The sequence below is a fragment of the Bison bison genome, unplaced genomic scaffold, assembly GCF_000754665.1.
Source record: "Bison bison bison isolate TAMUID 2011002044 unplaced genomic scaffold, Bison_UMD1.0 scf7180017864170, whole genome shotgun sequence".
Lineage (NCBI taxonomy): Eukaryota > Metazoa > Chordata > Mammalia > Artiodactyla > Bovidae > Bison > Bison bison.
In genome coordinates, this window is record NW_011494742.1 from 156,282 (window position 1) to 169,530 (window position 13,249).

The 13,249-nt window shown below is 44.1% G+C and overlaps 1 protein-coding gene across 1 annotated transcript in view; it reads left to right on the forward strand.

The window, feature by feature from the left end:
- The window catches only part of LOXHD1 (lipoxygenase homology domains 1), a 209,124-nt gene that overhangs the window by 75,672 nt on the left and 120,203 nt on the right, over positions 1–13,249 (forward strand). Inside the window, 1 exon segment of the mRNA XM_010842013.1 lies at positions 12,291–12,445. Coding sequence (XP_010840315.1) covers positions 12,291–12,445 — 155 coding nt within the window.

Genomic DNA, 13,249 nt, shown 5'->3' on the forward strand with positions numbered 1-13,249 from the left:
AAAGCTGAAACTCCAGTACTTTGGCCACCTCATGCGAAGAGTTGACTCATTGGAAAAGACTCTGATGCTGGGAGGGATTGGGGGCAGGAGGAGAAGGGGACGACAGAGGATGAGATGGCTGGATGGCATCACTGACTCGATGGACGTGAGTCTGGGTGAACTCCGGGAGTTGGTGATGGACAGGGAGGCCTGGCGTGCTGCAATTCATGGGGTCGCAAAGAGTCAGACACGACTGAGCGACTGAACTGAACTGAACTGAACTGAACATAAGCACATCCAACCCTTCAGGGCCTTTCCAGGTGAAGCTCATATAGGCCTACTGCACAAAGTAGCCTATGACCAAGTTGAGTACCTCATGATGCGCATGCGCAGTGCTATAAGTGGTCTCGGCTGTTAATAGCCTTGCAAAGTCATTGTTTACAGGACATGGGGCCAGCGGGCATGAGAGCCTGGCAGTGGGGAGGGGGGAAATGAGAGAGCCTGACTGGCGCCATCTTGTTAATTTCCCACAGACTTCAACATATGGATATGCTGCTGCTGCTGCAGCTAAGTCGCTTCAGTAGTGCCCGACTCTTAGTGACCCCATGGACTGCAGCCTACCAGGCTCCTCCATCCATGGGATTTTCCAGGCAAGAGTTCTGGAGTGGATATGGATATGAGGGGGACACAATTCAGCCTGCATCAGATAGTATCTCTCAAAGTGTGGTCAAGACCTGTTTATATCAAAATTGCCCAGAGTGTTTGTTAAAACAAAGATGCCTGGGCCCAATCTCAGCTAATACTAACTAGACTCTCTGAGGGCTCTGCCTGGTAATCTGTATTTTTATCAAGCACACCAAGTGATTTTTGCACAAATCAAAACTTGAGAGGCTTTGTTCCACTCATCAGTGTCCGAGTGGAAAATCTGCTCGTCTGCATGCTAGTCCTCGTCTGCTTTGGTGCCCTCACCTCCCTCCCAGGCAAGCAGCCACTCCTCAGGACCTGACTCGGGCTCATCCCACAGAGCTGCTCCTCCGAGCTCTGACTCAGCCCCCACCTCCAAGTCAGGCTCCTGCGCTCCTAGGCTTCTCATGACCTTGATGACACGTATACCACCCTTGAACTTGAACTCCCCCCAGCTCCTTCTTCTCTACTTCTTCTCTTTCTCCTGCTCTGTCAAGGACTTGTGGGTGTGTGGAGGGTGTGTTTTAGGGACAGGTCTTTAAGAAATCATCCAGCGGGGAGAAGACGAGATCTTGAAATTGGGCAAGGACCAAGTTGACTACAGAGGAGAACATAAATTCAAGAAATACTTTGCAGGTGGAACCGGCAGGATTTGAATTAATGCTGTGGACACAGTGGGGAGATGAGCTTCCTGCTGAAGAAGCTGAGAGTTGGAAGTAGGGATTTGAAAGATTAGAAGAGATCATGGTGGGAGGGATGGGGAGGAAGAGCATTTCTATAGATTACATACAAAAATGCTCTTGTTTGTTTTTGCCTTCTGTGATACTATTACAAGACAATGGCAATTAAAAAAATTCTGTAATGACTAGTATTGGATTGAAGTGAGCTAAGTTGAGACCTGGCAGCCTTTACTGGAGTGCTTGCACCTCCAGCAACATAATACAAGGAAGCTACAAGGGACTAAAAATAACTGCACACATACAGCAGTCGGGGCAATTATGAACCACAGATACAAAAAGGCCACAAACCAACTGCCATTTCTGAATCACAGGGAGCAAAAGCAGGACACTGGGCATGACCCCTGCACACAGCACCACCAAGGGGGTGGGCAGACCACCTGAGCCTCTCCCCCAATAGAGCCACCGATCTGCCACTACTCTCATCCTGTTTAAGGAACCAGCTTGCCCTCCTCGGAGAGCAAGCAAGGGCACTTGTAAAGCCTTGCCTGAATTTCTTTTCTGGCCTCTTACCAATTTCTATGGATTAAAGAGTCCCAAGACCTGGGTTTGTAACAGAAGAGCTGTTTGTTCTGGCTATAAAGGCATTTTAATGTCTTCTGGGGGTCCTGGACAGTACTTTGGAGCCCATACCAACTTGAATTTCTTTCCCTCAACTGTTCTTTTTGGCCCACATAAATTTCTCTTGTTCCTGGAACATACCCATGTCCTCACTCACCTCTACAGGAATTCAGATCTCCTTTTCTGGTCTGGATGCTTCTTTGTAACAATAAATGGAGGTGGTGGCAATGTCTCACTTCCCCGGTTGGTATCCTGATCTAGTGAATAATATGCAGGGCTTCCTGGAAATCCCTTAGGGAGAGCCTTGGGCTAATGTAAGATGAGTAAATACCAATTTAAAACCAATTCTCTAGGTTTGAAACTGTAAACTGTAAGTAAACTCCTAGTTTACTTAAAAAACAAGGGCCAGTCAAACAAGCAATTAACACCATGTCTGAAAGCCAGGATGCCACCGGAGGTGATCGCACTGATTAATGCAGACCAGGAAACACGGACAAAACACTCACCAGCCCACAATTTATTTCCACCTTGCCTTTCCCTCAGGAGCTGTATGAGATAGTAAAACCGATAAAATTAGCATTCTCCAGTGTGTGCCCAGCAGAAGTGATTTCGTACCACTGATGAGCGGGCAAGAGACCACTGGGCTCAAGTGCTGAAAATTGTAGCTTCTTGCTAATCAGGCTGAGCTGTAATTTTAAAATTAAAGTACAAGAGGCTCCAGCACTTACTGTCTGTTTGAAGTCTTTCACTGCTGATAACTAACAGTTAAAATCATCTTTAATTGCCCGCAGGCTTCTCGCCAGGAAGGAGCTCGAAACCTTAGTGGCAGGTGGGCTGGGAGGGCCCCATCCCCTAGAGAGGATTGAGACCCCTGACAACGTCCAGGCAAACAGACCTTTGAACTCCTGAATAAAGGGGACTGGAATTCCCAGGCACAGGGATTTCTGAATTCCCTTATCAGCTTGCTTCTGGGAAGGGTCTAATAGTTACAACTGGAAAAGGCAAAACTACCTTCATCAAAATTCCGAATGAGTGAGACAGGCATGCCCCCTTCCCTTTTGTGCTTCCCCGTCTCATTACTCAATCCAGTTACCGCTATTTGTTCTGATTACTGTTAACAACGCCTATCGTTGGGAGCTTAACACAAAAACATCAGCTTCGTTTATGCTCAGTCTGAACGTTTAAAACACGTAGCTTCTGCATTTTAGCAGAGCTGATTGGAGAGACAGCAACGGTTGAATGCCAGGTGCTGTCCCCCAAAGAGGCAGTGTTGGAGGCAAGACCTTTCCCCCTTGCTGGCTTCAGTGGCTGCTTCTGCCAGCCCCAGTCAGGCAGGTCTTTGGATAAGCTGCTGTCCTTGACCTTTTCTTCTAACAAGTGCTTTTGCTCAGACATTATATCTTCAGACTCATGTATTTAAAGGTCAAATTTAATTTTCAGATGTCTTCATATCACCAAATAAAATGGGTATATGGCCGAAAAAAATTTGTGCATTGAAATCAACTTTCTGGTACATCATTTCTGATGGACTGGTACTTCATTTCAGATGGACCACAGATGAGTAGTGTTCATTTTTAAAAAACAACAGCTATATTGAGGTATGATACAAGTTCATACAAATCATCTATTTAAAGTATTCAGTGGCTTTTAGTATATTGATAGAATCATGCCTCATGACCACTATCAACTTTCAGAACATTTTCATTGCCCCTGAAAGAAACCACATGCCCAATAGAAGTCACACCCATTCCCCCACCTCACTCCCTAGCTCTGTACTTAGCCATCTGTTTAAACCAATTATCTATTTTTTGTCCCTATATTTGCCTGTTCTGGCCATTTCATATAAGTGTAATCGTTTAATGTAAGACTTTTTGTGTCTGTTTCTTTTACTTTGCTGTTAGTTACTAAGTCGTGTCCACCTCTTTGAGACCCCAATGGACTGCAGCACTCCAGACTTCCTTCTCCTTCACTATCCCCTGGAGTTTGCTCAGATTCATGTCCATTGAGTCAGTGATGCTATCTAACCATCTCATCCTCTGACGCCCTCTTCTCCTTTAACCTTCAATCTTTACCAGCATCACAGTCTTTTGCAATGATTTGTCTCTTCACATCAGGTGGCCAAAGTATTGGAGCTTCAGCTTCAGCATCAGTCCTTCCAATGATTATTCAGGCTTGATTTTCTTTAGGATTGACTGCTTTGATCTCCTTGCAGTGCAAGGGACTCTTAAGATTCTTCTCCATCACCACAATGCAAAAGCATCAGATATTCGGTGCTCAGTCTTCTTTCACTTAGCATAATGTTTTTTAACATCCATTCACCTTGTAGCACGTATCAGCATTTCGTTTACTTTAATTACTGAATAGTAGTTCGTTGTGTAGATAGACCACATTCAATTGTTGATGGACATTTGGGTTGTTTCCACTTTTTGGCTATTATGAATAATGTGACTATGAACATTCATGTGCAAGTTTTTGTGTGGACATGTGTTTTCAGTGCTCTTGGATATATATCCATGAGTCAAACTGCTGCTATGTGGCAATTCTGTTTTGAGTTTTGAGAAACTATCCTACTGTTTTTCAAAACAGCTGCACGTTTTGCATTTCCATCAGTGATGTATGAGAGTTTTAATTTCTCTACATCTTTGCCAACACTTGTTTTGCTTCTTTAGTATTCTTTTTCAGTATTGTTTTGGCTCTTTTGGGTCCCTTGAAGTTCTATATGCATTTTAGAGATGGCTTGTCAATTTCTACAAAGAAGTCAACTAAGACTGACAGAGATTCATTTTTATCTGTAGGTCAGTTTGAGAAGTATTGCCTTAACGATGCAACTGCAGCTTAAAGATGAGACCTCAACAGACTGCAGCGATGTTAAGACTTAACGATGTTAAGTCTTCCAATTTGAGAACACAGGATGCTTTTCCACTTATTTAAATCATCTTTAATTTCTTTCAACAGTTTTTTAGTTTTCAGAGTATAAGTTTTACACATTTCTTTCTTTTTTATTGAGGCATAATTGACTCACAACGTTATATTTAGTTTCAGGTATACAACATAATGATTCAGTATTTGTATATATTGTGAAGTGATCACCACAGTAAGTCTAGTTAACATCCATCACCATATATTGCTACATAATTTTTTTCTTGTGATGAGAATTTTTAAGATACTAAGTTTAGTTGTTTAGTTGCTAAGTTGTGTCTGACTCTTTGTGGCAGCATGGTCTGCAGCACATCAGGCTTCCCTGTCCTCCACCATCTCCCAGAGTTTGCTCAAGTTCATGTCCATTGAGTCAGTGATGCTCTCTGACCATCTCATCCTCTGATGCCCTCTTTTCCTTTTGCCTTCTACTCTCTTCACAATTTTCAAACATGCAGTACAGTATTATTAATGTTAGTTGCTTACACCACTTACTGTGGTGATCACTTCACAATATATACAAATATTGAATCATTATGTTGTATACCTGAAACTAAATATAACTTTGTGAGTACATCTCCATGACTTATTAATTTGTTTTCACTTGTTTTCTTAAATTATCTGTTAAGGGACTTCCTTGGTGGTCCAGTGGCTAAGACTCCACGCTCCCAATGCAGGGGCCCTGGGTTTGATCCCTAGTCAGGGAATTAGATCCCACATGCCACAACTAAGTCCCAGCACAGTCAAATAAATATTAAAAAAAATTATCTGTTAAGTAGTTAATCTTTTGGGGCTTCCCTGGTGGTTCAGCTGGTAAAGAATCCACCTACAATGCAGGAAACCTGGGTTCAATCCCTGGGTTGGGAAGATCCCCCGGAGAAGAGAACAGCTACCCACTCCAATATTCTGACCTGGAGAATTCCATGGACTGTGGAGTCCGTGGGATCGCAAAGAGTCGGACACGACTGAGCAACTGTCACTTTCATTTATTCTTTTTAATGCTATTTTGAATGAAATGTTTTATTAGTTTTATTTTCAGATTATTCATTGCAAGGTAATAGAAATACAGTTGATTTTGCTATATTGATCTTGTATGCCATGACTTTTCTGAACTCATTTATTGGTTCTGATCATTTTTAGTAGATTCCTCGTGATTTTCATTATACAAGGTCATGTTGTCCATGAACAGAGATAGTTTTACTTCTTCCCAACCTGGATACCTGTTCAAAAAGACACATGTACCCCAGTGTTCATTGCAGCACTATTTACAATAGTCAGGACATGAAAGCAACCTAAATGTCCACAGACAGATGAATGGATAAAGAAGACATGGTTCATATATACTATGGAATATTATTCAGCCATAAAAAGGGACAAAATTGGGTCACTTGGAGTGATGTGCATGAACCTAGAGTCTGTCATGCAGAGTGTCTGTCTCTTCCTGAGCCATCCTTTTACTTTCAACCTATTTGTGTCTTTGCATCTAAAGTGTGTCTCTTCCACATATCAGATGGTAAGATCCATTATTCATTCTGTCAATCTCGTGTAATACGGAGAATGAATTATTTTTGATGTTTGACCTCTGACAGCTTTCCAGCTACACCAATCTTTCTCATTTTCTGCCTGATATCTGGGCAATTTGGTGAGAAAGCCTGGATGTTCCCTTCCTCCACACTGGTGGAAAGTTCAAGCCATACAAGGACCCATGTGAAGAAATTCCCACCCCCTAACCACCATACCCCAAGCCAGTCATCACTCCCTGCTATCTCAAGCCATTTTTGGACCTGCTTGAGGTTTATCATGCTCTCCCCAGAACTCCTCATTATATGAAAAATCATCTTATGTTCACTCTTGGTAGATATGTAGCATCATTAACCTTGATTTCTGATCAAATGTGGAGTAGGGGGAGCCATCCTATCTCTGTCGGATTATCATCACATTTTGCCTTCGGATTAAAATATTTAGTCCATGTACACTTAAGGTAATTACTAATAAGGCAGGATTTAAGTTTGCCATTTTGCTATTTGCTTTTTATATGTCATAAGTTTTTTGTTGTTTTTGTTGTCCCTTTCTTATTCTTTCTTTTGTATTAGTTTCTAAAATATCATTTTAGTTCCCTTGTTTCTTTTTATTTATATAAATTATTTTCTTATTGGGAAGAATTACACTTGGGGAATTATACCAGGGAATTACAATTAACATCTTAACTTACAACATTCTAGTTAGGATTAATACCAACTTATTTTCAATAATATATAAAAACTCTGCTCTGGTGTAGATTTGTTTCTTTCTCATCCTTCATGCTATATTGCCATACAAATTACATTTGCATACATTATAAACCCACCAATGCAATTTTATATATATATTGCTTTATGCAGTTGTCTTTTGTATAAAATATGAGAAGAAAAGGATACAAACAAAAATTAAAATGTACTGTCTATAAATATACCTCTATCATTGCTTTTCCTCATTCTCTTTATTCAAGATAGTTCAAGTTACTGTCTAGCGTCAAATATGAAGGACTCCCTTTAATATTTCTTTTAGAGCAGGTCTGCTAGTAATGAGTTCTTTTAGTTTTTGTTTATCTGGGAATGCCTTAATAGCCCCTTCATTAAAAAAAAAATAGACTTTTTAGAGCAGTCTTAGATTCAGAGCAAAATCCCTCTGCTTCACTGGCTGCTGCTTCTCATCTGAGTTTCTAGCTTCTGGGCTTGACCTCTAAAGTGGGCATCCCTCCACAGTCCTCGTCTGCATCCTCTCCACAGAGGACCTCATCTGGCACTGTGACTTCCAGTGGAATCTACATGTCTATGATGACGAAAGTCATGTCAACAGTCCTGACCCTCCACACGTGTTCAACTGCCATCTTGACCTCTCTTTATGATCGTCAAACGCAGCAGTCCCCATCCATTTTGGGAGCAGGGACTGATTTCAAGGAAGACAATTCTTCCTTGGACTGGGGTGGAGATGGTTTGGGGATTATTTACGCAAGGTACAGTTACTGTGCACTTTATTTCTGCTATTATCACATTGTGATATATAATGAGACAATTATACAACTCACTACAATGCAGGATTGGTGAGCCTTAAACTTGTTTTTCTGCAGCTAGTTGGTCCCATCTGGGGGCAGTGGGAGAAAGTGATACCCAAAGTGTGTTGCCGATGTCCAGTCTACTCTGTAATTTCATTTTGATTGCTGTCGCTGCAGAAAACCCTGCTTCACAAAGATAGGATGTTGGAAATGAAAGTAGGCTTTTCAGCGCTTTTTTGGCAATCTCATGATATTCCACCTTGACTTTAATCCAGAAAGTATGGAGATTTGAAGTTGTCCCAAGCACACTTTTAAGGCCACCGTCATTTGTGATCTCAAGCAGTTGATCCTCTTCTAGCATAGACAAAGTCAACTCACCTGGCTTATTCACAAATGGTTCACGGATCAGTTCCTTTCCAGTTTGTGAGTCTTTTGTAGTTGGAAAGTAATGCTCCAAGTCTTTTGAAAGCTGAGATAGGTGATCATGCGCAAGCTGGGAGAAAGAAGCTGCTGGCTCAGTCTCTTTCAAAATCTCTGCTAATGTTTGAAACATGTCAAAAATCCCAATGTTCACTCATCAGCCGCATAATTCCAGTTTGGCTTTGAACGCAGCCACTTTATCTGCTGACTTGGAAACAGTGTCATTTTCCCCTGTGACAGACTGAGCTTGTTGAGCAGGTTGCATATGTCACGCAGTAAGCAAGTTTTGCAACCAATTCTGTGTCACTAAAATGTGCTGCCCGATAGTGACTGTTTTCCTAGAAGAAATCTCTGGAGTGGCCCTTGGAACTAAAGCACTCTGGTCAGTGATCTTCCTTTAGAAAGCCATCTCATTTCTGTGTATAAGAGAAGGCATGTGAGCTCTGTGTCCATCTCCTCACAGAGCTGCGTAAACAGACATGAGTTAAGGTCACGTGCTTTAATGGGGTTGATAATTTTAATCACAACCTGCCAAACATTGTTAAGTTCAGGTGACATTTTTCAGCTAACCAGCATTTCTCTATGGATGACACAGTGTGTAGCTTTACAGTCAGAAGCAACCTCTTTTACCCGAGTAGTGAAACCAGAAAGTTGTCTAGTTATGGCATCTGCTCTGTCCATGCACGTCCTGACACAGAATGACCAATTCAGTTTTCCTGATATGTAGTCATTCAAAGTGCACGTGACATACCCTCGTGCACATCCTCCTGAAAAATATATCGCACAAAAACAAGCATTGTTGCCTTGTTGTCATCATCGGTAGACTCATCAACCTGGGTTCCATATCATGGTGACTCTCTAATCCTAACAGTTGCACCTCAATATCCCCTGCTATTTCAGGGGATATCATCCATTCATCCATTCACCTAGTTAAGGTGCTGGCCAAAAGAGGAACAAGTACCACCTTTTGAGCTGCAGTCTCTCCTTAAGGCTCACAACAATGTCCTTAGTCATGGGCAGAATCAGCTCTTCACCAATATTAAAGGGTTTCTAGCTCTAGCAACGCGATTAGGCGCTAAGAATGATGCTCTCAGTGCAGATACGTTCGATAAAGTGGTGCCCTTCAGTAATTGCATCTGTTCTTCGTGTTCACATTTTTTTTTTCTTCTGAAAAACTCCAAGGGCTTGTCTTTTAATGCAGGGTGCTTGGTATCCATGAGGTGAAGAAGTTTAGAAGATTTCATGGTTTTGTTGGATAGCTGGTTGCCAAATATTTTACCAAACGGGCTTGGAGAATGTGAATCACCTGTTGAAATGAATGTGTAGTTTAAGTAGGATTCCTGGTTTTTTCTTTGAAGTGCAGCCTACTTTTTGTGAAATGAAGTGAAAGTCACTCAGTCATGTCCGACTCTTTGCAACCCCATGGACTATAGCCTGCCAGGCTCCTTTGTCCTTGGGGATTCTCCAGCAAGAATACTGGAGTGGGTAGCTGTTTCTTCCTCCAGGGGCTCTTTCCAACCCAGGGATTGAACCCAGGTCTCCTGCATTGCAGACAGATTCTTTACCAGTTGAGCCACCAGGCAGCCTCAGAGTCTTCTGCTGTCTCATCATTGGGTCTTCACCCATTTCCAAAGAAACTCCCCAGTGATGTTTATTTTTTGCTCATTTTGGCTAGGGTTAGCTTGTGGGCTTGCCGAAACTGTGACTGAGAAAAGTGTGCAGAGTGAGAAAGAGGCATGGATGGAAGTGGTAAATAAAATAATGGGTGGGCCACGCATGGACTAAAGTAAGTGTTGGATTCTGACTTAAAGCCTGCCACCAGATGCAGCTTGTTACTTTCCACTCACCGACAGGGTTTAGGTATGAGTCTGCAAGCGATTGATTTATTACGGCCTCTGTTCAGTCAACCTGTCTGCTAATGCTAATCTGATTTGCAGCCTCTCCCAAGCACTGGCTTCACTGCCTCAGTTCCTCCTCAGATCATCAGGCATTAGGTTTTCATAAGGAGTGCACAACCTAGATCCCCCACGTGCTCAGTTCACAGCAGGTTTTGCACTCCTACGAGAATCTAATGCCACCTCTTATCTAACAGGAGACAGAATTCAGGTGGCAATGCAAAGCAAGGGTGAGTGGCTGTAAATACAGACGCAGTTTCTCTTGCTCACCTACCACTCACCTCCTACTGTGTGGCCCAGTTCCCAACAGGCTACAGACAGGTACCGGTCTTTGGCCTGGGGGTTGAGGACCCCTGACCTAATAGGCATCTCAGATGTATAATGAACAAACAGAGCTATTGAATTTTACCTCCAAACTTATCCTTCTTCCCAGATGTCCCTACTTCTTGGCAATGCTATTCACCTAGTTGCCCAAGCCAAAAACCCAGGAATCATCCCTAGTTCCTCTCTTTCTCTTAATTACCTATCTAATCTATCACTGAGTCTGTTAATTTCTACCTCAATAATGTGTCTCTAATCTACTGACTTCTCTCCATCTCCACTGCACCCCCAGGCCTAGGCACCCTCTCTCTTTTCTAGACTACCGTAATTATTCCACTAACTGTCCTTTCTGATTCTCTCCTTCATCCCCCACAATGGGCTCTCCACGTAGCAACCAGATGCTCTTTAAAACATAGATCAGGCCAAGTTACTCCCTTGCTTAAACCCTATACTGGCTTCCTGTACTACTAAAAACAATAAGCAAAGGAAGCCACGTGTCTTACCTTGACCTGTCACACATCACGGGCCCCTTTCTGGCCCCTGTTCACTTCTGGACCTCACATCATCCCCTCCTGCTTCCTCTACTCCAGCCACACCGGCCTTGTTCTCTCTGCTCCTAGAACATAGCTGCTCATCCCCACTGTATAGTCTCCGTACCCACAATGGGGCTTCACAGCAGCACCCTCTTCTTTCACAGCACCTGTGGCTGGCTCGTATCACTAATATCTTAGTCCAAGCCTTGCCTCCTCACAGCAAGCTTTTCTGCATCTCTAAATCATTTTCACCCCCCCATCACCCTTCTCTTCACTTCTAGCACACTCTGTGGCATCACTTCAAGGTATCAGCTTTGTTACAGATATAACTCAGAGATATCCCTGTTCTTAATTCGTGATTTTACTGTCCATCTCTCCTCTCCAGTCTTCCATTCTCAAGTCTAATGCAAGTGCCACAGAGCAAGAGTTTGTCTGTCTTGCTCATTACACCTGTCATAATGCCTTCCACCTACTAGGCTTAGGTAAACAGGGGGCAAATGAATTAATGAATTTCACTTTGAAGCTCATTTTAAGTGGAAGGAAGGCTGTGATGTGCAGGATGTGGGCTGCCCCCGACAGTATATTTTCAATGTGGGAAGATGCTTCTGCCCTTTCTGGAGTGGCTGCACTTTGTAGCTTTCTCTCTGCTTCTCTTCCTGGCGTGTCCTTAGCACTGGGGAGTTCTGAAGAGAAGAGGAGGCTCAGGTCTTGTTCAAAAGAAAAGCTATCTTACTTTTCTTAGGAAGACAGGGAACATATGAATTGGAGAACAACCTAAGGCAAAATAAAGTCTACTGGGCTGGAATGGAATCAAGTGCCAAAATGTTTGAATTAGACCTGTGGTCCTCAAACACTGCCAGCTTCACCAGAGTCCCCTGGGGGAGCTTGTGAACAATGCAGTTTTAGGCGTCCAGCTCAAGAACTAGGATTTGAGAAGTCTGAGGCAGGGCCCAGGAATCGGAATTCTTATAAACATTTCCCATGGAGTTCTGATGATTAGCCAGGAGCAGGAACCTCTGAAGTGTCTGGGACAGAGATTCGCAGCTGAGCTGGCCCTTCATTGTCCTGAGGCAGCCCAGGGAAGGAGCAAGGTCAGCCCTGGATGAGAGCTGGATGGAGGAGGGGAAAGCAGTGCTTGAAAGTGGGGAGCAGCAGGGCCAGCGCTGGGAGCAGGGGCTGGCAGTCAGTGGTCTCCCCCTCTACCTGCCAGTGGCCCGGTACCGCGTGACGGTGTGCACTGGGGAACTCGAAGGTGCGGGAACGGATGCCAACGTCTATCTCTGCCTTTACGGTGACGTGGGGGACACAGGGGAGCGGCTGCTCTACAACTGCAGGAATAACACCGACCTGTTTGAGAAGGGCAATGTAAGTTGCAGCGGTGCCATGTCCCCACCGGCCCCACCCTCTCTTCCTTGGTCTTCCCTGCTCTGGGTAGAGCTGCCCACTGGTACGGGCCTCGGCCATCAGAGAGGCTGGCTCTGGGGGAGGGAACAGGGAACTACATGCCTGACACCCACCAGGCTCCTAGGACTGGGAGCTGGAGAGCTACCCTAAAGGATCACAATCCTCTTCCCACCCCTGAGTTTCGAGAAGAGGGCAGAGCAGGAGGACTTCAGGGTGGGCATGCAGGGAAGGAAGCTGGGCACTTTACAGTGACCTGGAGATCCCAGGCTTGCAGGAAGCTGGGGCATCTGAGGGCCCACTTGAGAACACTGTCTTCTCCACTAGGCATGACCCCTGGAGGTACCTTGTTCGTTTCCTTCTTAAGAGAAAAACCAAGAAAGATACTAAACGTGGAAGTGGGAAAACTAGGTTCTCCTGTCAGCCACATGACCATGTGCTGGGCATTTCCTTTGGTTTCCCCACCCAAGCTGGGTTGACTGGGGAGGCTGTGTGAAACAGCAGGGAAAGAGTCAGGCAGACTGGGGCCAGTCACTCCATTCCCTGCGCCTCTAAAGTGGGTAAAGGGTGCCTACCTGTGGCTGGCTGCTGTGAGGATGTCAGATGCACTGCCTCGGCAGATCTAGCCCACAGCAGTGTGTGTGTGCTAAGTCGCTTCAGTCGTGTCTGACTCATTGCGACCCTACAGACTGTAGCCCACCAGGCTCCTCTGTCCATGGGATTCTCCAGGAAAGAATGGAGTGGGTTGCCATTCCCTCCTCTATACCC